This window comes from Hyaena hyaena, unplaced genomic scaffold, assembly GCF_003009895.1.
Source record: "Hyaena hyaena isolate Hyena2069 unplaced genomic scaffold, ASM300989v1 scaffold_390, whole genome shotgun sequence".
NCBI lineage: Eukaryota > Metazoa > Chordata > Mammalia > Carnivora > Hyaenidae > Hyaena > Hyaena hyaena.
The window spans coordinates 1,648,265-1,676,241 of record NW_024081018.1 but is presented as its reverse complement, the minus strand read 5'-3'; the positions used below and the strand labels follow the sequence as shown (position 1 = coordinate 1,676,241).

General features: G+C 37.0%; 2 protein-coding genes across 3 annotated transcripts in view; both read left to right on the top strand.

The window, feature by feature from the left end:
• Window positions 1–541: 541 nt before the first annotated feature.
• On the top strand, window positions 542–11,336 carry LOC120244536 (translation initiation factor IF-2-like). Its single transcript, XM_039251118.1, has 3 exons — window positions 542–746; window positions 871–1,453; window positions 11,299–11,336. The coding sequence occupies exons 1-3, from the start codon at window positions 542–544 to the stop codon at window positions 11,312–11,314; spliced, it is 804 nt and encodes a 267-aa protein (XP_039107049.1). The 3' UTR covers window positions 11,315–11,336.
• The window catches only part of GPSM2 (G protein signaling modulator 2), a 46,432-nt gene continuing 26,146 nt past the window's right edge, over window positions 7,692–27,977 (top strand). Inside the window, exons 1-9 of one of the 2 annotated variants that reach the window (XM_039251128.1) lie at window positions 7,692–7,706; window positions 13,281–13,585; window positions 21,207–21,428; window positions 21,802–21,937; window positions 22,269–22,411; window positions 22,966–23,089; window positions 23,203–23,318; window positions 26,066–26,221; window positions 27,169–27,277. In XM_039251128.1, coding sequence (XP_039107059.1) covers window positions 13,530–13,585; window positions 21,207–21,428; window positions 21,802–21,937; window positions 22,269–22,411; window positions 22,966–23,089; window positions 23,203–23,318; window positions 26,066–26,221; window positions 27,169–27,277 — 1,062 coding nt within the window. In that variant the 5' untranslated portion in view covers window positions 7,692–7,706; window positions 13,281–13,529. Of the gene's footprint in view, window positions 7,707–11,407; window positions 11,450–13,280; window positions 13,586–21,206; window positions 21,429–21,801; window positions 21,938–22,268; window positions 22,412–22,965; window positions 23,090–23,202; window positions 23,319–26,065; window positions 26,222–27,168; window positions 27,278–27,977 lie in introns of those variants that run through there. The other variant, XM_039251127.1, reaches the window with a different exon arrangement.

The window sequence follows — 27,977 nt, the reverse complement described above, 5'->3', positions numbered from 1 at the left end:
CGAAATGTTACAGCCATCTAATTCAGTTGTTATTTATAAGTACCTGATATTAAAGGTAGTTGTTGATAATAAGTACCATATATTAAGCAGTCAGGCAATGTTAACTGCTTAACAACATTTCCCTCGCTGAAGTATCACAACCACCCTTATAAGAGGATTTCTTACTTGTGTTTTACAGTTGAGGAAACTAAGGCTAAAGAAGGATAAGTAACTCGTTCTAGGGCAATCAGCCTATAATTGGCTGAGATGGAACTCAAATTCAGGTCTAGTCTGATGCCAAGGTCTAGTCTGATGCCAAGCCTGTTATTTTAATCAATTTGCAGTAACACATTCCCAGCAAGAGAAATACTGCTTGGATCACTGGTTATGGCCATCATTCAGAGAGATACTGAAACTGGGGCTTCCTCTAACATCCTTAGGCCGGCAGAAACATTTAAATTTCATTTCGGTGGAGAAATATTTGAGAAGTAATCTAATTAAATTCATCTGATTCTTGGTATTTTTGTGAAGAACTGAGACCAATTTTCTGGTTAAACGTGGCATGGAGAGGAGGTGCACGGAAGTAAAACTGCTCTTCCCGTTGTATTTGGCATACACTGGCCTGCAGCTGAGTAGACTGCCACCCAATTTTCCTGGGGACCGGCAACTCTGCAGTCAACACAAGTTTGCCTTCCTGAACAGCTGGAACCGCCAGAACTGTGACAGGCGCGCAAGAACTGAGGCTGCCTTGTTTGACTTCCACACGGGTCCCTCTGTTTCTGTCACAGAGCCCTCTTTTTTCTTAACTATCCCGCATAAGCCGCTTGGGAAACTCATTCTCTAGGCCGGACGGAGTGTGAAGCGCAGGACGCATTTGTTCTCGGCGCCCAGCCTCTCTGAACATTTTTCTGGAAGACATTTATCGCGCCACCCTTCAGTGTCTGAAGAAGATACAGCAAGGCAGTTTCAGCCTGACGGTTGAGGACAGGCCCCCGGAGCGGCGGAGGGGGGCCAGGCCCCCCAAAGTTTCCCTCAGGCCCGTCGCCCCTGCACGCCCGCGGGGGACCGCGGAGGCAAAAGCGCCGACACCCGCCCCGCCCCGCCTCCCCCACGCCGGCCATTGGCGGGTCCGAAAGACGCGGGGCGTTGTCGGTTTGAATGGGAGAAACAGGAGCTGGGGCGCAGGCGCAGAGGAGGGAGCCGCGGAGGCCGGGCGGCGTTGCGGGACCCTTGCGCCGGGAGGGGTGCTCTGGGGGGCGAGGAGAGCGGCGGGCGCTCTGGCTCACGTGACCCACAGCGAGCTGGGGCGGGGGCCGCGCGCCTGCCTCCCGCGGTGCCCCTGCCTAGCGAGGCGCCCGCGGCGCGCGGACTCGCCTGGAGGAGGGGCCACGGCCACCCGTCCGTCGCCCCAGGCGGTCGCTGCTGCAGCTCCGTGGCGTCCGCCGCTCTCCCGGGACTCGCCGGCCCGCGGGAGGTGAGTTCTGAAGCGTCTGACGGCGCCCCGCGGAGGGAGCTGTCGGGGACGGGCCTGCGTGTGCCGGACGGTAGGGTAGGTGGGTCCCGGGTCCCGGGGCCGCCCGCTGTGTTCGGGGGTGGTCGGCGGGGACCCGCGCTGCGGGGACCCGAGTGAGGAAACCAGAAACGGGATGGGGAGCAGCTGGCTGAAGTGCGAGTTCTGTCTTGTTGCGGGATTTTTAAATGAGAGTCAAGTTTAAGAGCTTTGTTCCCTTTTTACAAATATTAAGTGTGATAGGGGGCAGCGACTCCTCACGTCTTCTGAGCGTAACAGACAGTGGATTAAAAGCCCGAACGCCTGTGGAATTAACCCGAGGCCGGTAGCATTCACGTGCAGCCTTGCGCTGGCTGGCTGAAGCCGGCGGTGTTGTCGGACACCTGCGGCTGCTCGTTTCGGTTCACGCGTTCTGCGCACCGGCTTGTCGAATTATCGTAGAAATTGGTCGTTGCTATGGAAACTAACTTGACAATAAACTATTTAAAAAAAAAAAGAAATTGGTAGTTGCTGCGGAAAGTTTTAGTAAGAAGAGAATGTTAAGAAAGCCCTTATCCGAAAATCTGTATAATCTATGGAAAATCTTCGAAGAGTAAAAAGTGGAAAATCTATTCATTTCCTTGTTTTAATAGTAACTAGTTAGATCATATTAACGAGTAGTATTTGAACTCTGTTCAAGAAAACGAGTAAGGACGGAAATTTTATTTGCCTTCGTGCATAATTTAACCCTGCCGGAGTGAAACGAAGTAGGTTCTTGGCTTTCCTTTCTGCCGGCTTGTGTTGGAGGTGGTGTGCGGGGAGGGAGGGGGTGGGGAGGGGGGCCGGGGAGGGGCCGGGGGGTGTTAATGTACCAACCCAGCTGAATTTTCAGGCTGCCACTTTAGGAGGGTGTGCGAAGATTCCCGGTCTGATAACCACCGCTGTGATTACCTCAGATAAAAACCACTTTTGTTAGGGTTGTCACTATTGGAGAAGCCGCTTTAGTTGATTTTTATGTTGCTTCTAAACAAAGGTACGGTCGCCGTCGGTTGACACGGGGATGTGTGAGGAGAGTGAGGGCTCGGGAGAAGGGCAGTCCCGGACCTCCTCTGCTTTACGCCTTACCATGTATTCATTCTGGCAAGCCCTTTCCTTCGGCTGTTCCTTATTTACAATATGAGAAGTGGAGCAGATACAAAGTAAAAAGTTGCTGCCGTAGAGATATTTCCCCCCCAATCTGCTTAAGCTAGAGCTGCAGTTTAGCTGTATTTTCTAATGTGATTAAGTCAGGCATGAAGTGTTAACAGATATTATATTTTAATATAAATTTCAGATTTGGTGCTAGGCTAATTACAATGAAGATAGCCTATAGTGATTTTTTGTAAATGGCCTTAAGCATAAAATATGTCTGCGGTTTACCCAAACAGTAAAATTTTGTAATTCTCTGGAATTTGAAAACCAAAAACCTGATGTGGATTTAGATTAGTCTAATAATAGACATTTAAAATAATCACAGCTACTAACATTATTACTACTATACTTCATTGAGTACTTTCGTTAAGTACCAGAGCCAGGCACTGGGTTACGTACTTTATAAATCCGATCTCTCATCATCACAACACATGTTGGATAAGTGTCATTATGCCGAAACCAACTCTGAGAGTTTAACTAGCTCAAGATCATCTAACTAATAAGTCACTGTGCTAGGATTCAAACTGTGGCCTGATCCCAGAGCACTCGCTGTATTGCTTCTGTGCGACTGTTTAAATCTCCTCCAGATCTCTGGATTCCATTTGTAGGGACATAGTCCACTTTTAAGATGCCTGTAGGTGTTGTGTTTTGTTGATAACTATGCAGAAATATTTCAGTCTTTCTTTTAGGACAGCTGTCTTCCGTTTAGGACCTTTTAAATCTGTTACATTTCCAATATCCTTAATCATCTATTTTATAAAGACATTAAAAAATTGAGTAAAACTTTCCTGATGTATTTACATGAATATGAATATACTCTTTACTGTGGAGCAGATATGTATTAAAGCCCAGTGTTCTCACTGTCCTAGGGTTCTTTGCCACTTCTTAGCTCTTCTCTTCTTCTCAGGCAAGAAATCAAAAAAATTTGCTAAACATCAATTATGTGCAAACCAATTTGCTTGGTGTTTGTTGTGAGATGACAAGAGAAAACTTCCTATTCAGTAGTTGCTTCTGGAAGTTTAAAAAAAATTTTCTTTGAAGTTTATTTATTTTATTTTGAGAGAAAGAGAGCAGTCGGGAGGGGGAGAGAGAGAAGTGGGAGAGAGAATCCCAAGCAGGCTCCCTGCTGTCAGCACAGAGAGCCCCATGTGGGGCTCAAATCATGACCTGAGCTGAAACCAAGATTTGGATGCTTAACTGACTGAAATTTTTCAGCAGATCCTAAGCAGCCTCTGAGCTGACAGCTGTGGGCCGGAAGCAGGGTTCCAATTCAGGAACTGTGAGATCATGATCTGAGCTGAAGTCAGATGTACAACCAACTGAGCCACCCAGGTGCCCCGCTTCTAGAATTTTTGAAGTATCTTTCTTCTTTCTCCGTGTTCTACCCTATGTGTTGCTACCAGTTTATCGTACTAACACAGATCCAACTTTGTTATTCTTCCATTGAAAAAATTACAGGGTTAAATACAAGTCCACATACATATTCACAATCCCTAACACTTCAGTACTGTCTTAGACTTCTCTTTTCCTACTCCTAACCCAGTGTGCTTGTCCTGGGCACACAGTCTGTGCATTCCTACCTCCTTGCTTTTGCTTGAGCCGTTTCCCTGTGACTGGAATGCTTTTCCTCCATTTGCCTAATAAGGTCTACCTATCCTTTAAAGGTGCCGGCTGGATTCCTTGCTTCCAAAAAGCTTTCCCTGGTCCTCTTTATTTAGAATCATTCTAGGGGCACCTGGGTGGTTCAGTTGGTTAAGCATTGGACTCTTGTCTTCTGCTCAGGTCATGATCTCATGGTTCAGTGAGTCTGAGCCCTGAGTTGGGCTCTGCGCTGACAGTGCAGAGCCTGCTTAGAGTTCTGTCTCCCTCTCTCTCTTTCTCTGCCCCTCCCCCATTCATGCTTGCTCTCTCTTTTTCTCTCTCTAACAATAAATAAACCTAGAGAAGGGGCGCCTGGGTGGCTTAGTCAGTTAAGCGTCCGACTTTCGCTTAGGTCATGATCTCACGATTCGTGGGTTCGAGCCCCGCGTCGGGCTCTGTGCTGACAGCCAGTTCAGAGCCTGGAGCCTGTTTCAGAGTCTGTGTCTCCCTCTCTCTCTGACCCTCCCCTGCTCACGCTGTCTCTCTCTCTCTCCTAGAAATGAATAAAACATTTAAAAAATTTTTTAAAAAAGAAAAAAAAAAAACCTAGAGAAAAAAAATAGAATCATTCTTCCCATATCTCATAGCATTACTGAATTGAATAATCACATTTTTAAATTTTTATTTATTTAAATTTAAATCCAAGTTAGTTAACATATAGTGTAATAACGATTTCAGGAATAGAATTTAGTGATTCATCACTTACATATAACATCCAATGCTCATCCTATGAATAATCACATTTTTCCCCAGGATAGTGATAACTTGTGGAAGAAGAAAAAGTTGTATTTTCCTATAAAGAATTCTAAATTCAAACTCTCTAGCAACCCTTTTAACATTTTTAACCCTTGTGCATTTGAGATTTATTTCTGCTTAAAAATTTATTTGAAACCAGTTTTGCTTTTTTAAAGTCCTGTTAAGAGAGCTGGTTTGTTGTCACTTAACTCTAGAACAATGGCTAGTAGAAAGGACCACTCTGTTCTCTATTGAGTTTTTCATATATCTTTTGATTTAAGCTGATGATGACTGACCAACACTGATAGTACTGAATAGCTATAGGTCAATTATTCAGGTAACTTGGTTACCAGCTTTTCTATAAGTTGTGTTCTCCCCGTTCTGTCTGTGTATCTATCTCTTCTCTCTCTCTCTCTCTCTTTTTTTCCGGCACAGCAGTGTCTACAGAAAGCTACATTTATTTTTAATTTGTTTCTTTGAGCTCCAATTAATTGCATCATGGTTGTCCAAAATTTATATAGGCCCTAAAAATAAAACACTTAAATAAACATTTATTTATTTATTTATTAACAAAGAGATTACAGATCAGAAAGGGCAAGGACTAATATATGTACATGTAAGGATTTTGTTTTATTTTGGTAGAAATTGGGCTTAGTGTAAATTATCAGTGTTTTTGGATTGCAGACATATTCTGTGATCTCTTGGTCTTTTAACCTGAGTAGTCCTTTGGAAAGCACTGAATGTATAATTGGGAATGACGAAAATTTAGAATGTCTTTTTTCTCTCAGTCATTACTATGCCTTTTATAACTTTGGTATTGTAATACTTCTATGAATCCATTTTTATGTGTTTGTAAGTGTTAACTACAAATCATTTTTCTTATGTGTTTAATTGAAACTCTTGCAGAAGGTTCTTAATTTTACTAATACATTAAATGAACTATATTTAACCTTTTTTTGTAGGAGAGAAAATTAACATTATTTGTAAACTCTGGGCTTCAGTTTGATGAGAAATAAAACCAAGTAATAAGGAGAAAAATACTAATATTCTAATGAACATAACTATTCCTTTAGTTGAACATACCTATATTTTTAAATATAAATAATCTTGTTGGAGCATTACTTGTGGTTCAGTAACTGCTTTGCAGGGAAAAAGGAAACCAAGATTGGGAATGTTAAATAAAAGCAATCTGTCTTTTGCCCTTGAAATTTTTAAACAACTATTTTATCCTCTTGAATTATTGTAATCACTGAGGATTGTAACTACAAAACAGCAGTTTTGATGATTGGTGTAGTCATTGGTATAATTCAGAGGGACTCCATGTATAATATAAAAATGGAGCCCCTTTCTAGTGTATCTCCCCCCAGAAAAATCTTCAGTATTCAACTTCTTCCTGATTTATCATGGCCTGCCAAACCAAAGACACTGAGTTTGCTCATGTAATAATTATTATATCCATAGTGCTTTGTGTACAGACTTTTGGAAACTGCCATTGACCCACAAACATTCAGCATTTCTTATCCAAATAGACGCACACTTGGTCCTTTCTCACTGTTTAACAACGATGCTAAGATCAAGGCTTGAAATATTCAAATCTTTTTCTTCTTCTACGTTATATTTTGTTTTAGTATTTATCTAATTTGAAATTTCATATATATTTGTATTTGGTTATCCACGGATAATTCATTGGACTCTTTAAATACAAATGTTCCCCATCAAAAAAGGAAGATTATGCAGAGTTGTTTAGAGTGGTGAGCTTTTAGTTGTAAACATTGAAAACCTGAAAAAGAATTCTTATTGTATATCGTTAAAATTGTTTAGATTATATTAGTCTGAAATGGTTGCATTTGTTGTTTTGCCATTTCTAAAGGCCATAGCTCTGGATGGAGATACACACACACACACACACACACACACACACACACATATACACATATATTTTTTTTGAGAGCGAGCGAGCGAGCGAGCATGACTGGGGGAAAGGCACAGATCGAGAATCCCAAGCAGGCTCTGCACTGTCAGCACAGAGCCTGATGTGGGGCTTGAACTTACAAACTGTGAGATCATGACCTGAGCCAAAATCCAGAATCAAATGCTTAACCAGCTGAGCCATCCAGGCACCCTTGGATCATAGTATATTTTTTTAACCTGCCAAGAATAATAATGAAAGGGGTGTCTGGGTGGCTCAGTTGGTTAAGCATCTGCCTCTTGGTTTCGTCTCAGGTCGTGATCTTGTGGTTCATGAGTTTGAGCCTGACATTTGGCTCTGTGCTGACAGCATGGAGCCTGTTGGGGATTCTCTCTTCCTCTCTCTCTCTGCCCCTCCCCGCCTTGTACACGCTCTCTCTCAAAATAAACAAACTTAAAAAAAAGGGTAATAAAAATGAGAGTTTGAAATAGTGCCTTTAGCTTGCATAAATTGACATCTTTCATAATGACCTTGAGGATTAATTTCTTTTTTATTTTTTTTAATGTTTTATTTATTTCAGAGAGAGAGAGAGAGACAGCATGAATAGGGGAGGGTCAGAGAGAGAGGGAGACACAGAATCTGAAGCAGGTTCCAGGCTCTGAGCTAGCTGTCAGCATAGAGCCTGATGTGGGGCTTGAATCCCTGAACTGTGAGATCATGACCTGAGCCAAAGTCAGATGCTTAACCGACTGAGCCACCCAGGTGTCCCATGACCTTGAGGATTAATTTCAAATACACTTGGAAACCCTTCTGACTGGTGGTATAGCTTTAAGATATAGATTTATTTGGAATCTAGAACCATTAATCTATTCTTTTAATTTTATTCTATTTATTTAGCTAATTGATAGTCACAAATAGCTCATTAGAAAGTTGTTATAATAAAATATGTGTTAATAGTTAGCAGTTACACTGTTAGCTATGCTTGTTTTCTAACTAACTTGGCCTAATATCTCACATTGATTGTTGCAGACTTAAAGATTAGCAATAAATTAAGACTTAGCTTTAATTGGAGTACTTATTTAGAAGTATGTATTTGCTTAAGGAAAATTTTATTCATACAGTTTTACAGCATAATCTGATAAATTTGCATTTCTCTAGAATGATAGAGCATAGAGTGATTTGCTTAACTAAACACTACGATTATTTCATTAATTTAGGATTCTGTAAAGTAATTTACATTTGCTATATATGACAATTATCAGTTGATACTAAAACCATGTTCAACACCATACATAGATATATATGGATACACACTTATAATCTTGAGTTATCTTTAGTTCAGAGTATTATATAAAAATTTGGTTATGATATTGGTTTAGAGATTGAGTATGTTGAAAAAAGAATCAGAACTTTTATGCATTGCTTTAATTTTTTCTTTCATTGCAATTTCTCTTTAATTTTGCCACTGACTTCTTATTGCAGGATTAACATTTAGATCTCATTGGTACTTTAATTAATTTTTAATGTAAGATGTGCAAAAATTCAGTAATGTCAGTCACTCAGTTCTACTTTTTTTAACCCTTCAGATTCTTACCCATTTATCAAATTTTATATGATTTCAGATTATCTCGTTTGATATCTTTATTTTTTCCAGCTATTATTTGTGAATATAGCACTCTACCGAGTACAAAAGTTTAATAGAAGTCTTACACTTTTCCCTCTTCAAAGTCTTAAGTATTCCATTTTCTCCCCTTGGAAGTATCCCTCTTCCAATCCAATTTGTCAGTCACTGTGCACTGCTACTGTTCCATCTACTTTGAAAATTGGAAATCTTGCATGCTCTATGTTACTGCTTGACCTTTACTTCTCTTATCTAGTCAGTGGCCGTTGTTTTTCATTTTTCTTTAGGTATTTTTAGCCACATTACCTAATCAAGTACCCAGCCATTCTAGGGTCTGACTTCCCTTGCTTTAGGCACTAATTTCCCATGTCATGTATTCTGATGTCAAAATAATTTTTCTTGCTTTAATTGGTTCCCTCAGCACCTGCCACACTAAAATCAAGCTCTGAACTCTTCTTTCTTATTGGACTTTGTTTTGGCATCCTTTTTTATTATGTTCATTATTATGTGATGTGTATTTGTTATGACCAGTACCCTTAAGTCTAATATAAAAGAACTTCATTTTAAATGTGTTCTTGATTCTTTGTCCATATTTATCCCTGCCCAAATTTTTCTTTTTATGTTTTATTTATATCTGAGAGAAAGAGAGAGAGACAGCATGAGCAGGGGAGGCTCAGAGAGAGAGGGAGATACACAATCTGAAGCAGGCTCCAGGCTCTGAGCTAGCCGTCAGCACAGAGTCCTACAGGGGGCTCCAACTCACAAACCAAACCATGAGGTCATGACCTGAGCCATGACCTGAGCCGAAGTTGGACGCTTAATAGACTGAGCCACACAGGCGCCCCCAGCCCAGATTGTTAAAGGGCAACTGTACCTGACTTGAAACATTACAACTGAAAGGGATTTGGAGAACTTGACTGTTGCTCCTTAGAGGGAATTATGAAGATAAAAGAATTTTAAAGAATTTAGATTATCCAACCTGGAGGCAAGAAAAGTAAGTTGTATTTATTGCCTGATGAGAGTTACCAGTTTATTAGAGATACTTAAAGAATCAGACCAGAGGTTATTGTCATTTATGTTGGATAGTTTGCATAAATTGAAAGAAGGACAAAAGATAATACGTTTAACCGTGTATCCCCTATGTTTCCCCATCACTTAGTTTGTAAACATTTTACTGCTGATGGAGTAAAGCAAGGATAGGATTTATTGTTTACTCTGATTACAACTTTGGACAGTGCCTAGAAGTCCACCTAGCTGTGTAAAGGGAATCTGCCTATTTTGACTTCCTAATCAGGTAATTAAAAGTGAGGCAATCAGAATTATATACTAGCTTATCTTCCAGTATGCTTTTGTCAGTTTCTAGCATATAGAAAAAAATTATTTCTTACTCTTTATTTCTGTATGATTAGACCAAAAGATGCTGAGAGTTTTTGTTAGCAGTGAGGTTTTGGGAGCATTGTTTTTTAAAACCTGAGAGATACTACTAAGCACATATATGTTCCTTGTGAATTATTAGTAATAAGTCTTAATGGAGATTGGAGGTTAAATTTGGTGACTACTTAATATTCTTTCAAACCTATAATTTTCATTCTATTTCCTGGTCCTGTCATTAAACTTTCTTATCCTAATGAACATAATTTAATATTTGTTACAGATTGTATTACTGTCACACTGGTAATATATAAACTCTGTGTTAACTATGAAGTGGGTTTGTTAGCCCTTTGTAATATAGAGCATAAATGAACACATTGTTACTAAATTGGTTAGAGAGTTCTTGCAGAATTAATCATTGAATCAAGAATTACTTGTTCAGTGAATAATTACAAGAAATGCTACTTCATTATGGAGATTGTAAATGAAAGAGTGACTTCTTTGGGGATACACTTCTTTTGGGAATAGTAAAACCGTGTTATAAATTGTCCTTACGGAAATGGTGAATAGCATTCTATTCACCTTGCCTATTTTAATTATTTTTAAAATGTGTCTCTATGCAATCTTAAGTAAGGTATTTCACAATTTCATTTATTTACATTTGTTAATTTGGCTGCATGTTTCCATTTTAATAAGTATGAAGTTAACATATTTTTAATGATTGCTAAAATTTGGAATTTCATTATCTGAATAAAATATTTCAACTAAATTATAACTTAATTTAATTCAAAATTTAATTTATTCTAGTACTTCACCTTCTGCCCCATTTTATAAATAACAGCCTAAATAGCCTAAACCGCAACATGGATAGGGGAAGACCTTTTGGTTGACAGTTTAGCTATAGCGTAACCTTGTGTACGTTGAAGCTATTGCTATTAATATCTACACTAATAGCGTTAACAGTGTTTTATTATTATTAAGGAGGCCAGTGAATTCTGAATAAAAGAAAAAGGGGTTTGTTGGATTGATAGCTGCTACCCTGTCTTTTCATCCATTCTTAAGACACTGCTTCTTTTGCTGGCCCAGGGAAAGATAAGAGGAATAAGGTTTTGTGTTTTTTATGTGTCAAAATGGTTATTAATATGAAAACCTCATTTCCTCTGGGAAGCTTGTCAATATTCCCAAGGCTAGTCCTTTCCACCTTCTACCTCCTTCCTCCTCACAGATCCTCACTGCTCTGTTTCTACTAACCTCTCTCAAACTGTACTTGATTAACAAAGCAGTGGGTATGTGTGATTTAGAGTCTAGCTTATGTTATAGTTGAAATATTTATTTTTAAAAGTTTATTTATTTTTGAGAGAGACAGAGACCAGCCTGAACGGGGGAGCGGGAGAGACAGAATCCCAAGCAGGTTCAACACAGAGCCCAATGCAGGGTTCGAACTCATGAAACTGTGACGTCATGACCGGAGCCGAAACCAAGAGTCGGACTCTTAACTGACTGAGCCACCCAGGTAGTTAAAATATCTAAAAGGATGCTATGTGGAAAAAGGAATTAGGCTTATTGGATGGCAGCAGAAGGAAAAACTGGATAGAAATAGATTCCTCAAAGTATGGAACAATTTTCTAAAAGGACTGTTCAAAATTAGGATTAGCTGCCTCAAGAACTTTCTGGGAATGAGGTAGTAAAATGTTAGACTAATTGACCTATAGGGTTGTTTATAACATTGAGATTCCAGGACTTAATAATAATTGTGTATGTGTGTATAAATTATGTCTATTTATATATACACACATACATATATCTACTTTGTTTCTCTCAATTGTTACCTTAGAAGTTAAAGTTTATATATGACGTTCTATAGTTTCTCTGTGATAGATCTGGGTGTGGTATTCATTTTTATTTATCCTGTTTAGGACTTAGTGTGCTTCATCAATCTGCTAATTCAAATCTGTCTTCAATTCTGATTCATTCTGTCTTTATCACTGAACATTTTGCCTTTCTGTTTTTCCCATCTAGTATGATTATTAGACCTATGTCAGGGCCTCTCATTTTGTCTTCCGTTTCTCTGAACTGCTCTTCAGTATTTTTATCTCTTTATCTATTTGTGAATGTCTGGATAATCTCTTCAGATATTCTTCGAGTTCTCTTTAGCTTATCTGCTGTGCTGTTTAACCAGTACTTTGAGTTATTACTACCAATGTTCATAGCAGTACTTCAGTAATAGCAAAAAACCCAAAAATTACAATCCAAATGTCTATCAATAGCAGAATAAAAACATATTTGGTACACAGCAGTTAAAATATACAAACTGTAGTTATGTGCAACAAGATGAATTTCAGAAACATAATGTTAAGTAAAACCACATAAAACTAAATGATATGATTTTTAGGCCTATATAAGCATTGTACTAAAGTTATAAAGACAAGAAGGGAATAATGAACAAAATTCAGTTTTGCGATCACCTTAGAGGGGAAAGGAAGGTGTGATGGCTTAGGTTGAAGCACCCAGGAGACTTCAAAGACAGTGATAATATTCTTCTTTTTCTTAAAATTGGGTGGTGGTATATAAATATTATCTTATTCTATTATACACATATTTTCTATATTTTTTGTACTTAATAAAAACACTTTAAAGATCTTAGTAAAAATAGAATATACTTTGGGAACAAATGAATACAAATATAATCTAATGATTACAAATATCTTGAAGGAATAATTTTTTTTTTAATTTTTTTTTAAAATTTATTTCTAGGAGAGAGAGAGAGACAGCGCGAGCAGGGGAGGGTCAGAGAGAGAGGGAGTCACAGACTGAAACAGGCTCCGGGCTCTGAGCTGGCAGTCAGCACAGAGCCCGACGCGGGGCTCGAACCCACGAACCATGAGATCATGACCTAAGCGAAAGTCGGACGCTTAACCGACTAAGCCACCTAGGTGCCCCTTGAAGGAATAAATTTAAAGTTTGGATTTGACTTGTTCAAATAATTACTGACTTTTTATTTAACTTGTTATAATAGCAGTTTTTAAAAGCTTGGAGTATCATAATTTTGTCTTTAGATACTCTTAACACATTCTCCTAAATTTGTTTATAATAAAAATAATACATAAAATTACCATATTTTAAGAGAATTTTAAAAACTAAAGAACAGGTCTCAGATGAAATCATATATTCATATCCTTATTTAGAAGCTCTATGGTGACAGTTAAGCCCTCTGCTGTCTCTCCCCTGATTGACAGGACAGCAGTGTGTGGAGTTAGCTCTGTGATTATGTGCCGCTTGGAATTACGTTAGGTTATTGTTTGAAAATAGGACTTCAAGCAAAGCATCTTGTATTCCTTTTGCAGAAATGTTGCTGAAGTGCTGCTGAAAGGGCCAGAGATGCAAGGATTTGGGACACATTTTGAACCTTTAAGCTGTCTGACATTGACCTCCTTTCATTATTAATAAAGAAGAAGCAGGAGCTTAGGATGTATTAACACCAATTCATTAATATACTAACCGGACAATGTGCTGCAACAATTCTACATTGTAAAGAACTGGATTGGCTGAAAATAAAATAATTTCGTATTTTACTCAGCTTATAATATGACTCGATGGAGGAAAATTTGATAAGCATGAGGGAAGACCATTCTTTTCATGTTCGTTACAGGTAAGACCACTACTTTCTTAGTGGGTGGTTTTTAATCCTTATTAAACATGTATTTTGCTCTGGTCATTTCAAATTTAAATCTGAATATATTTAAAATATACTAGCTGTAGTTAGTATCTCCTGTAAACTACATTTTCTTTTTGTTGTGGTTGTTGTAAGATTTTATGTCCTTTCTATAGGAAAATAGTGGCAGAGATCAATTATATATTATACTTTATTAACATTTTGGGGAAGAATTTATGAATAGTTACTTTATATTTTGTAACTTATAATACAGATATAAAAATGAAATTTATTTCCAAATGTTTGAGGTAAAAGATGGATTTGTAATAGGATCAGATATGAATGACCTAATTTTTATGTTTCAGTTTTTAATGGTGATCTTTTATAAGTGAGCTTTTAAAAAAGTCGGTATCGTTGGAATGGGTGGGTACTTTCTAAACATGATAAACTAACATTTAGGAACAAAACAAAGATATCTGCGTTATTTATTTTTAAATTTTCTATTTATTTATTTTTGAGAGAGAGAGGGAGCACAAAGCGTGAGCGGGGAAGGGGCAGAGAGAGGGTGGGGGGACAGAGGATCTGAAGCAGGCTCTGCACTGACAGCAGAGAGCCCAGTGCGGGGCTTGAACTCCTGAACTGTGAGATCATGACCTGAGCTGAAGTCAGATGCTTAACTGACTGAGCCACCCATGTGCCCCCATTATTATTTAACATTTATTCTAGAAGTTCTGGTCATTGCACTAAACTATAAGATGAACATAAACATAAATATTAGAATGAAAGGCATGTAACTATTAGTAAGGTGATTAGAATACTAATAGATTCTTTATCATAGCTATCATAAATTAGTAGTAAATAAAAAAACTTGTAGTGAGGATTATTCAGCATATTTAATAAGTTGAAGGTGTTGGTTGCCAAATCCTAGATATCTTAACACATGGTTAGGAAATAGATGTATTGTACTTTGAAGCAGAATCGTGTTAGGGCATGGTGCCAAGGAAGTCTATATACGTAATATGAGAGTATTTCTATTAAAAATTAAAAAAGGTTTGAATAAAAGAAGTGGAGGACATTCAACATAATTAAAATGAACTTTTAATATAACTCTACCCTATTGGGCATAGTTCCAGAAGTCTGGGAATTATCTTACATGTCCCCCCTCCCGCCACCCCCCCCCCGCCCCTTCTCACTCCATGTATCCAGTGTAAAGTTATGTCAATTTTTCCTCCAAAATGTTGCTCAGATTGATCTACCCGTCTGGATTCTCCTTATCACTGCTGTGGTTTAGGCCCCCATCATCATCTCTCTAGACTCATTGTATTCTCCATTCTTACCTCTTAGAAACCATCTTTTTAATTTGCCATTAGGGGGCTCAGTCTAAAAACACAGAGCTAACTGTGCAAATTCTGCTTACTCACTGTGATGCCTCCTGGTCACCTATAGGGCAGAGCTAAGCTTAACATAGTATACAATATCTTCCTTTTTCTAGCTTCTGTGTATTCTTTTGTTCTTACTTTCTTCCAGTCCTAACCTTGCACTTTGAGCTATGGATTCCTTTACATGTCTTGCTGTTCCATGTGTCTGTGCCTTTGCTCATGATGCACTCTATGACTTGAATTACCTACTCCTGGAAACCACTTTTAAACACCATAGTTTGGCTGTGTGCCCTTCATTTGCTCCCATGACATCTTTTGCATATCTCTTTCTTTGCATCAACTATATTAAAATTAATTGTATCTCTTTATATGTTTGTGAACTCTTTGACCACTCCCTTTGACCATTAACTTCCTTAGGGAAGCCATGATGCTTAGCATGTTATCTGACTCATAGTGCACATTTGATGGACTCTCCATTGAACTTCATTGGATATAACTATCAGTTGAACCTAGTAAGTAAGATTTTTGTCTTGCTAAACATTTTGAAGAGTGGTATACTTCTTAACACTGTCTAAGAGCAGCAGGTAAGGATTTCTGTGATAGAGTATAGGTCAGACATAGTTACATATTGGTATAGGACTTCACCAAAAGAAACTTAAAACTCTGTAACTATTTTTAGTAAGAATATGCCATGGGGTACTTGGATGGCTCGGCCAGTTAAACATCCAACTCGATCTCAGCTCAGGTTTTAATCTCAAGATTAACTTCAGGTTTAAAACAACAACAAGGGGCGCCTGGGTGGCTTAGTCGGTTAAGCGTCCGACTTTCGCTTAGGTCATGATCTCGCGGTTCGTGGGTTTGGGCCCCTCGTCGGGCTCTGTGCTGACTGCCAGCTCAGAGCCTGGAGCCTGTTTCAGAGTCTGTGACTCCCTCTCTCTCTGACCTTCCCCTGCTCACACTGTCTCTCTCTCTTTCTCTCCTAGAAATAAATAAAACATTAAAAAAAAATTTTTTTTAATTAAAAAAAAATAAAACAACAACAATAGGTCAAACAAAGCTTTAGCTTCATCAGTGCTTTAGGATCAGCATTCTGAATATTGATATGGATTCTGTATATTAGATTATTGTATAATTGCTGGTTATACTTTTTATTCTTTGTGTTAGGAGTCGTGGCCTAGTATAAATTATTACTCTACTCTGGTAAACTGGTAGCATGTAGTGTTTAAACATCTTGTTCTCTCATTGTGAAGGTCTTCATTCATCTCTGGAGACCTTTCTATGACACAGTGAGTTTGTAATTTTGAAATAGAATAATTTCTCTAGTTTCTCTAGTTTTGTATTTCTTTGAGAAATGTCTTTGTTCGTACTTCAATAACTTTCATATTATAAAAATTAGACCATTGCACAGAAATTGTAAAGGAATACAGTTTTGGTGTTGAATTCTTCAATTTTGCTAGGTAAATGTAGTTGTTAATATTCTTTCCTGAAGAATAGTTTGAGGTCATGTGGAATGGTGGAAAGAGCACTGGGCTTAGAGACAAAGACAGGATTTCATTTCTCAGCTTTGCAATCCTGTGATCTTAATAGGTCACTCAACCTGTCTGAGCATCAGTTTCCTCTTTTGTATAATACCTATCTCAGAAGGTTATTTTGAGAATTAAATTTTAATATAATATGCAGTGAAATAACTTTTAAAACTAACTTACCAATCAAAACTTAAGTCTAAAGATAAATTTATACTACTTTCCCTTTCACAAGTAAACTAGAACAGATACATGTAAATAGAATAGATGAAAATTGTGGGAGGTAGGATTGGTAATGGAAAAGATCCAGGCCCAATTAGAACACTTAGAAGGTGGAACTAAGGTCTGTAAAGAGATTGGACTGCTCTAGAAGACAGCACAATGGAGAAGACACGAGGCACTCTTGCATTGAATCCTGAGTCCTCGGTCCCATTGTTTATTCTTAAATAGTATGTAAACCTACTGAGGGGAAGGTCGGATTAGAATGAACATAATCTGTATCAAATGTTTTAAAATGATGTAGCATTGAGGTTTTAATCCTCTTTTGCTTTCATTGATATACTGTGAACATAAGAAACCAAAATTAAGAACGTAAAGGAAAAATTTAGTGAGGAAGAAAAGTAAATAGTAATAATAATTAAAAATATAAAAAATTAAATTGAAATGACAGGAGTTTGTGCAAAAAATGAGGAATTATAATTATAAGTATAATTATAACATTTTGGCAAAAATGAAAACATTTCAGTTAAGTATAGTAGTTGTGTTTAGTTATTAGGAATGTACTTTCTTTGAGTCCACAAGAGTTAGGCCATTAGGAAGAATAAAAGAAACTTTGTATGTGGAATGTATTTTAATGGAGGTATTTTCCCAGTTTGTCTTCTACTCTGAGTGTGTTCTTTGTTTCCAACCCAGCTGGTAAACAAATGAAGTAATTCTATTCTCTCATAGAGACAGAGAGGATATGAAATTACTTTCTCTCTTACTATTTAATGATCTTTTAAAAAATTTATAAACCAACCTGCCTTGACTATTATGCAGTTAGATATATTCGATTAAGGTGTTGGAGATTTTGCCAGAATATTTTCTTTTCTAATAAAACATACCAGAGCTACAGTATATCTCAGAATTAATCATAAACTAGAGATTTTGGGACTTTATTTTGGGAATTCGTTACGGAAATGACTTTTCTAAGGTAGTTTCTCTTAAAGGGCATTCTTCCTTCATGTGGACTTCAGAGACAGCTGCGTGGCCCACAGGGTTCCAGTTTGCTGTCACTGTTTCTCATGGAATTATCTAAAATGTCTTTTTAAAAATTTGTAGCACTTCTGACACTATTCAGTCTGTAGCTAAATTTTGTTACATACATCATTTGGATTTATGGTTCCAGTATAATGTTGCGTAAGTTTCGATCCAGAAAGTCAAATATTTGTGATGCAGATATTTATTTGAAGAAGACACATCTCTGGTTTATATGAATATAGGCAAATATGTTGTAAACATCCAATTTTTACATGTCTTATCTATGAATAGCCAATTCTGCCTTATCCCTAATTTTCCTGGCCAGCCAGCTAATCATCCTGAACTGATGTTGCTGCTGTATGTAACTCATTCTCTACCTCTCCTTCAGTGAAATCATGTGCCATTATTAGTATTCCATTGTACAGTGGTGTATAATTTCCTTTAATACTCTGTTGATGGACATTTAAATTGTGTGTGTGTGTGTTTTTGTTTTTGCTGCTGTGAACATCCTTTCACATATATACTCTTGAATTTGTGTGTACATATAACTTAAAGATCAGTTCCTACCAGTGAAATTGCTCAATGTATAATTTTCATAGATAATTAGAATCATGCTTAAGTTAAAAATTTTTAATAAAGGGGTGCCTGAGTGGCTCAGTCGGTTAAGCATTCAACTTCGGCTCAGGTCATGATCTCAGTCTGTGGGTTCAAGCCCCGTGTCAGGCTGTGTGCTGACAGCTCAAAGCCTGGAGCCTGCTTCAGTCTGTGTCTCCCTCTGTCTCTGCCCCTCCCCCACTCACTCTGTCTCTCTCTCTCTCTTTCAAAATAAAGACATTAAAAAGTTTTTAAAAATTTAATTAAAAAATTATTTTATATGTAAAAATATCTTTTCCAGTTTTTTTCCTATGGTAATTCTTGACAGTTCAGTGGTTTTAGTTTTCAGGCCAATAAAGACACCTAGTTGAGGTAGCTAATTTAGCAAAAGAACCTTTAATAAAATCACATTTTTTACATAGTAGTCTTTCACTACCTCATTTCTCTTCATACGCAAAATACAACAATAACGTTATAAAACTTTAAAAATAATCTTTCTTTATGAAGTCTCTAATTTTCAAAAATATAGTTTTAAAGGGCAGTTTTTACTTGTGAAAGATGAAAATTGGTTTTATTAATTTGAAATGACATGAAATATAAATTTAGCAGGGGTGCCTGGGTGGCTCAGTCAGTTAAGTGTCTGACTTTGGCTTGGGCTGTGATTTCATGGTTCATGAGTTTGAATCCCACATGCGGCTCTGGAACCGCATGTGTCTCCCTCTCTCTTTGCCCCTACCCTGCTTGCACTCTCTCTCCTCAGACATAAATAAACATTTAAAAATTTTTATAAATAAATATAGCAAAAACTTAAGTTTTTTGATTTAACCGATTAATTTTTCCATGTGTTTTAGCTCTTCCTTTGTATATAATTGGTCTAATATTGAAGCAAAATGTTAAATAGAGGTTCACTTGCATTATTTTGCCTAAATCCACTAAGTGGGGGTGAAATCACTTGTCTAATTGTGGTCATACAGTATTCCATCACTTAATTATTTGAATTATAAAAAAAGGATAGCTGGATGTAAAACTTGAAAAATACCTATCATAGATAACTACATAAATCTGTTTATTCCTAACCAAAAGTCTGCTTTGAACCTTTGCACTTGGCTCTGTTAATCTTAGTCTAGACTTTTCTCTTAGCTTTATCAGATTTATTTTCCACTTTTGCAATTCCAATTTAATTTATGGTTTTAAGGAACATTGAAGTTTTATAGGCTAAAAGATAGCATCCTGAAGAAACATGTTAATTGGCCTGCTACTAGAAATACAAAAGTATAATCCTATTTGAATGAATTTAGGGCGAGCTGTGGTTTAATTTCTATTTCTTGTTAAAGGAGTAATTCTCAACTCTGGCTTATATGTTGGAATTACTTAGGGGTATTTTAAAAATACTATGAGCCATACCTCATACCCAGAGAGTGAGACCCAGCATTGAGAGCTTTAAAAGACACTCCATATGAGCTCTGTTGTGGTGCAGCCAGGATTAGGAATCACTGATCTGGGGGCGCCTGGGTGGCTCAGTTGGATAAGTGTTCAACTTCGGCTCCCGTCATGATCTCATGGTTTGTGTTCGAGCCCCGTGTCGGGCTCTGTGCTGACAGCTAGCTAGCTCAGAGCCTGGAGCCTGCTTCGGATTCTGTGTCACCCTTTCTCTCTGACCCTCTCCTGCTCATGCTGTCTCTCTCTTTCTCTCTCTCTCTCAGAAATAAATAATAACATTTAAACATTTTTAAAAAAGGAATCACGGCTCTGCTAGAGTTGGTCAAAGCTAATTCCAGTAAGGAGTAATTTCATGCTGCTCACAAAATTAGAATGCTTGATAAGTTCAGTCAGAGTTTTCCAAAGGGTGATATGTGTACCACTGGTGTTACATGAGGTAATTTTTATTTTTTTATTTTTATACTTTAATATTTGTTTTAATGTGCATTAGAAAATATAAGTATCACATCAAACTCCTCACAGTTCCATGGATACTGCTTTGAAGGCAGATTTTTAAAAATTACAAGTGCCAATTTCAAAGAAATTTGCCAGATTATAGAAACACACAAGTGGATGATTATGTAAAATATAGACATATATATTTCTGGCTGAAATCATTAAAATGTTGAAGAAACACAGTGGCAACTTTGGTAAAAGGCACCTACTATAAAATCTAGGATTAGAACCTAAAGTATCAGTGCTTTTTCTCCCAACATAGATTTACAATAACTTAATTCTTCTGGCTTTTAAAAATCCAGTGACAGACTTTGAGAATTAGAATTTCTGCAAATCTTTAAATTACTGCTTTCTAATGTAAAGTTTCTTGTCACTTAGTTTTCTTGCAGACGTGTGCCTTATAGATCAAAATACTTTGCTCCTTTGTTTTTCTGAGGTATAGATAATACGTGGTGGTAAGGGCAGAAAGGAGTGTGTGTGTTTGAGACAGAGAAAGAGATATGGGTGGTAGGAGGTGATGTAGATCACTTAAATATCTGGATAGAGAAGAGTATTAATTTAAAACCTCACCTCCCTTGGTACCTGTTTTCTCCCCACACTCTGAGGAAGTCCAGAAGTCTGCCACAACTCAGAATACTTTAGGAAACACTACTTTAGGTTCTCTCATTGGTGAAGTGGGTTGCTCTGGGTGGGCCAATTAAAATGGGCTCCATATAGAGGTATTTAGCTATCCTATATAAAAGAGCTCTGGGGCTCAAAGACATTTGATTAGGTAAATTAGCTCATGCTATAAATAATAGTTTACTGTTTTATCAATAATGTATATATGCTTCAATTATAGAGGCAGCTCTTCTAAGCAAGAGTAGCCACAGTCAACATTAAAATTGTATTACCTGAGGTGCAGTTGTAAGGTAATGTTGTAAATGTCTGTCTTATATAATTTTATAGAATGGAAGCTTCTTGCCTAGAACTGGCCTTGGAAGGGGAACGTCTGTGTAAATCAGGAGACTGTCGTGCTGGTGTGTCCTTCTTTGAAGCTGCAGTTCAAGTTGGAACTGAAGACCTAAAAACCCTTAGTGCTATTTACAGCCAGCTGGGCAATGCTTATTTCTATTTGCATGATTATGCCAAAGCATTAGAATACCATCATCATGATTTAACTCTAGCAAGGTAATTAATTTAAGCTTTTTAATACCCTTTCTCCCTGAATGTTTCTTAAAAAAACATTTTCATTCAATTAAAAAAAATAAACTTAATACATTTTAGTGAGTTGCAATTCAGTAGCATTGCATTTTAAAACGAATCTTTAGGCTGATCACAGTGTAATTAAATGATTTAATAGTAGTGAAATGACACTAGAGTTTAATTAAATGAAGGAAAATTAATTACATTTGAATACAGAAATGTAAGTTTTACATTTTTATTTAAAGTAGGTTTCAAGGCTAATAACAGGTCCTTCTTACCTAAAGCATGTCAGTTGTCCTCTAGGGAAAACTATACTCTGGCTGCTTAATTTTAACACCATTTGCTTTTTCCCCCCCAGGACTATTGGAGACCAGCTGGGGGAAGCCAAAGCTAGCGGTAATCTGGGAAACACCTTAAAAGTTCTTGGGAATTTTGATGAAGCTGTAGTTTGTTGTCAGCGACACCTAGATATTTCCAGAGAGCTTAATGACAAGGTAATAAGGAATGTTAGATGGTAGGCCAAATGTTTTCTTTGATATTGCTTTGTGTTTTAATTCTATTTAATTATTCTGTAGTTTATCTAAAAGTTAATGCCAGTAAAGAAAATATTCATAGAAAAATAGAAGTAAAAATTTAAAATCGTAGAGAAAAAAATAAGACCTTCTTCTTTCAGAAGTAATCATTTATTTGGTTCTGTATGGACGGCCAGTGTAAACATTTCTTTCTCTTGACCATCAAGGATATTATAAATAAATATATGTGATAAGCATGATAACACCAGGCTTCTGATTTCAAAATGTAAACTCTGCTGATCTCTTCATCTAGGTGGGAGAGGCAAGAGCACTTTACAATCTTGGAAATGTGTATCACGCCAAAGGGAAAAGTTTTGGCTGCCCTGGTCCTCAGGACATGGGAGAATTTCCAGAAGAAGTGAGAAATGCACTGCAGGCAGCTGTGGATTATTATGAGTAAGTAGCACTGATGCAGTCCTGTGGCCCCCCTGAGTCTTGGACCTGCTCTACATTCTTTATCCAGCAATACATTTTTAAGTTTGGCAAAGGTTTTAGAATTATGGACTAGCAAGTAAAAATAAGCCATCAAATCACTGCTAAAATGTTACAGTGTTAGATTAGAGTAAACCCCTCCCTAGGAAAGCTTTCCTTTAAACTGTTAACCGGTGCCACTTAGTGGCAAAAACAGGAAATATCAATCATTAGTCTGAGTTATTTGGAATAAATTTAGTCTTTTATCAATAAAATTTCATAGAACTTCTTAGCTGTAATGGTTCCAAGATTGACTCTGTCCTTGACTCTGGATAGAAGCCTGTCTGAATGGTTCAGTAAACTGTTTCGAGTTATTTCCTGTAGTCCCCCTCCATCATAGATATACCTTTAAAATGTGGCACATTATAACTGTAAGCTTAGTTAGAATTTTTTTTTATAAGAAGAAATTGATTTGTAAATTAAATCAACACATTTTTTTTGCTCAACATGTTTTTTTCACAACTTTTGTTAACATTTAGGGAAAACTTGTCACTAGTGACTGCTCTGGGTGACCGAGCAGCCCAAGGACGTGCCTTTGGAAATCTTGGAAACACACATTACCTCCTTGGCAACTTCAGGGATGCGGTTATAGCTCATGAACAGGTATAGTGCAAGGCTTTGGAGCCAGATCATCTTCTCCATCAATGTTCTGAATAGTGATTAGATTATTCTTTAGTTTTATTATAGTTATATCTAACCAGAATTTTCTGTTTCAGCGTCTCCTTATTGCAAAAGAATTTGGAGATAAAGCAGCTGAAAGAAGAGCATATAGCAACCTTGGAAATGCATATATATTTCTTGGTGAATTTGAAACTGCCTCTGAATACTACAAGTTAGTCTAATATTTCTATAGATAAATGTAAAATGAATAGTTATGCAATCTTATTAAATCATAGGCTTTGGGTTTAACACTTGCTTTTTGCACACACTAGCAGCAGGACTTTGTGCTTCTAAGCCTCAGTTTCTTCATCTGTCATGGATGATGCCAGTATCTTGCTTTTAGGATTGTTGTGAGGATTGAATGAAACAATATATTAAGCAGTTAGTTTCCATAGGACCTGGCACACAGTCTTCAGTAAATATTATTGTACCTCCGTTTTAATGATAGCAGTATGACTCCTTTATATTTTTATTAGTTTTTATCTTTAAAACTAACCATTTTGAAATGAAATTCTAAACTTTTAAAGTCTTTTTAAACTTGGTTTAGCATATGTGGTATGTATATTTATATGCTTTTTTTTCACCCAGTTATGTGTTTGCAAAAAGCCATAAGAAAGTCTGTTAACAAAATTATGCCTGGTTTTCATCAGTGATCACTGAATTTCCCCACCTTTGTGCCCTCGTGTTGAACAGTTCTCCCACCCTCTTCTGCCCGTCTTTGATCCTCACCGTAAGCTTGAGGCCCCACTCACTTGCCTGAGGAGCTGGCAAACCTAGCTTCTTCTGGGAAGGGTCTTTCTGATCTGTCAGTAGACTTGAAACATAGATAATAGGAAAGTGTAGACTGTTGGAGATGGTCTGGTCTGTGCTTTCTGGTTTGGAGTTTTCTCTAATTAGTGGGGACTGGGGCCCATACAGACCTTAGGCAGAAGCCAGCTTGGACCAAAGATACAATGATTGATTTGTATTTTATTGTTAAAGAATCCAATGTGAGAGCGTTTGTCATCTAAAAAAAAAAATTGCTTTAGGTCCATCTAAAAACCTAGAATGTCATCCCACCCTACTTTAAACATTGACTGATGGTTAATATTTGTTAGTTGATTAGTTACATATAAAATATATTACTATATAAGGAGTACGTGTTTTTTATTTTGATTTTATTCGTATTTATTTTTTTAAGTTTTATTTAAGTAATCTCTACACCCAGTGTGGGGCTCAAACTCATGACCTTGAGATCAAAAGTCAGATGCTCTTCTGACTGAGCCAGTCAGGCACCCTTATGTTTTGTTTTTAAATATAAAATTTTCTTATATTTTCAAGTAAAAGGACATAGAAATGTCTTAATAAATGATCTACTTATATTACATACTGAAAAGTTCTCCAATAAAGTGTATGGTGGCTGTTAGACTAAAGAGCAGGCATATGAAGTAATGACACTTCTTTCTGCTCTCCTCTCCATTAGGAGGCTAGAATTCAGAACTCTCAGGACTAGACAGGAAGGCCGTCTTAACGTTTTAAATCTATAGCCTTCAGGATAGAAAGCCGTAGTAGTAGCAGTTTGGCAAACCTACTTTAGCAGTTGAATTTGGTTCTAGAAGGACTTCTAAACATTTACAAATTAACTGTTTTCTCAAAGAATAGCGGTGTACCAGGAAAATATTCCAGGACCTCAAAGCAACTCCAAAAGTCTTGCAAAAATGTTTGAGAGGAGGCAGTGTTAGAATAAGTGTGTGGCCTCCCCCAGGGACAGCTTCGAAGGTATCATCATTAAGTATAAAATTTCAGGTTTGTTTGCTTAAAACTATACTATCTACCATATACTTATTTTTCATGTAATTCCAAATTACATGAAATATTATTATAGGAGTATTTAAGTTATTGGATCATCTGTAGGATTAATCACTGGTAATAATAATCAAAACAGTATTAACATTTGTTAGCATGTACTGTGAACAAGATGCTGTTCTAAGCACTTCATATATACTAATTCATTTCATCCTCACAAAACCCTGTGAGGTGTTTTCCTCATTTTACATATGAGGAAACAGAGAGGTTGAGTGACTTGCCCTGTAACAGAGCTAATAATTGGCAAAGTTGGGATTTGAACCCAGTCTGGTTCTAGGGCCCACACTCTTAACTGTGACACTAGCTCCTCATTGATGATTCAATGTGTAGTAGGTAGAATTTGGTTGATGTTTAAATGCAGCATTTAATATTTTTCATGAATCAGTGACTACTGCCCTACACTTTAGAATTTTAAGTGTTGTATTTTGAATTTTGACAAAATGCAAAGACAACAGTATGACTGAAACAAGAGGTTATGTGGACAAAATTTTCTTACTTTTAAGTTATTTCCACTACAATTTGGATAGGTTTGGGTTTTTTTTTTTTTAGGCCCCACGGGCTTTTTTTTTTTAATGTTTTTATTTTATTTTTGAAAGAGAGAGAGAGAGACAGAGTGCAAGCAGCGGAGGGGCATACAGAGAGGGAGACACAGAATCTGAAGCAGGCTCCAGGCTCTGAGCCTGATGTGGGGCTTTAACTCATGAACTATGAGATCATGACTAGAGCTGAAATCAGATGCTTAACCGACTAAGCCACCCAGGCGCCCCTGGGTAGTTGTTTTTTTTTAATGTTAAAAATACTATATTCTGTTTAGAGACGCTTGAAATCATGGGTCAGTATTCCTTTTCTCTGAAGAATTAATAGGGTTCTCAGATTTATTCTGAGTCTGGATTTGGTTTTTGTGTTTCCAAGACAACTTTTCATTTTGTCTAAAAGTAATGGAGAAAGTATGAGATATTAAACTCTAAAATGAATTTACTTTAGAGGCAGGAAGAAAAATGAGTGTCTTATTTTATGATTATTATAGCCAAAAATAAAAATGATCATTATGCAAGAATTAATTTCTTTTTTTAGAAAGACACTGCTATTGGCTCGACAGCTTAAAGACAGAGCAGTGGAAGCACAGTCTTGTTATAGTCTTGGAAACACATATACTTTGCTTCAGGACTACGAAAAGGCCATTGATTATCATCTGAAGCACTTAGCAATTGCTCAAGAGCTAAATGATAGGTAAGTTATATACCTTCTCACTATAATTATAGTAAAATATAGATGCATTATCAAATCGCTAGAATTTTTCCTTTGTTTTTAAGCTTGTTTCCTTTGTTTTCTTCTTAATTATTTTTTAAGGAATTTGTTCTGTTTTGGTTACCTCCTCTGTATATTATTGTTTGAAGGGGCAGCATGTCATAGGAGTTTGCAATGGTCTATATAGCCTTGAGCCATGATCAATAAATAGGTCACAAACTCAGTTACGTACAAAGGTCCTCCTGACGACAACAGTGTGGGAATTGTGGTGAACTTAGAGATAAGGCCCAGTGTAAGGGGGCAGCTGCTACTCAGCCCCAGCTAAGTGATGCCAGGCAGGACCTAGGGTCTGTAATGTCTGGGTACTCCTCTTTTTTCAAGAGAAGCTGGAAGTCCTGAGTTTTATATGTAATCTGATTTTTAAATATTGGTGGCTGTTTAAAAAAAACTGTATGATAAAACAGTGTATCTGTGCAGGCATTTAGTCTGTGATGTTTGCTTTAGAAAGACAGATTTTTACTTCAGTATGAAGAACTACTTTTCTGTAACTGTTCAAAATGAAGTATGTTACTTCAAGAGGTACATTCTTTCTCCCCACTGGTGTTCAAACCTGGACTGAATGATTACCTAGTAGGGCTGTTGTGGAAAGAAAATGGGGTAGTTTAACTAGAAGACCTATTCCTTAGTTTTTATTATTTTATAATAAATTGGATGTTTTTAAAAAGGATGTTTCCCATTTTCATGCTTAACTCTGAGTTCGATATTATCTGGGTATTTTCATATGTCTCCCGTGTTGTCATAGTATATTCTTTATATGAAAGACCAAATCGAAAGCATTGTTGATACCTTTAATCACTGCTAAATAGCTTTTATTCCACACACAGCTCTCTTTTCAGATAACTATATGTTTGCTTTGAATTGTTTTGTAGAATTGGTGAAGGAAGAGCATGTTGGAGCTTAGGAAATGCATACACAGCACTAGGGAATCATGATCAAGCGATGCATTTTGCTGAAAAGCACTTGGAAATTTCAAGAGAGGTATGAAACTAAAAATGGCTGTCTGTGCTATTGTGATTCATAGATTAGCAGGGGGGAAGCCCTATTATTTTTCTAGATTTCTCCTGTATAAGCTAGTAATGAATCCAACTATGTTATTCCCTTGGCATAAAAACTACACAGAGCATTTTGAGATACAGATCAGAGGTCTGTTTACATTGGCCTTGATGTAGGAAGATAGGAAGGTGAGACCAGGCATAGGGGAATGGAAAGATTACTAAAATATGCCTCCTATCTCTACATGGAAAAGTAGCATGGTATGGAAAGGAAAATGTGGGTGAGTTTTTTTGTTGCTGTCTTTTTTTTTTTTTTTTTAACATGGTTTTTACAATCAGGGACTTATGATCAAGATAGTAATTGTTCCTGTTACAGTTCCTCTTTCTGGCTATTTGAGCTTGGAAACCTTTTCTGAGCCTCATTTCTCTCATCTATAAAATGGGAAGAATAAGATCTACCTTCCAACTCATCATAAGAATTAGAGATAGTGTATGTAAAAGCCTAGTGTAATGTCTGTTGCTGGCTTAATAGATATTATTACTATGGTATGGAAACAATATTCTAAGGAAATTTTATTCATGTGTTGGCAAGTTAATGTGTCACAGAATAACCTACATTATTATTAAGTATGATTGTAGAGATTAAGAGCAATTACAATTTAGAGAATGGAAGTATTGGTAGAATG

Excerpts from the sequence above, each read along its gene's own strand:
- LOC120244536 (XM_039251118.1), top strand. The coding sequence starts at position 542 with ATGGAGAGGAGGTGCACGGAAGTAAAACTGCTCTTCCCGTTGTATTTG. Across the intron at positions 747-870 it reads CTTGTTTGACTTCCACACGG|CCTCTCTGAACATTTTTCTG; the intron begins GTCCCTCTGTTT and ends CTCGGCGCCCAG.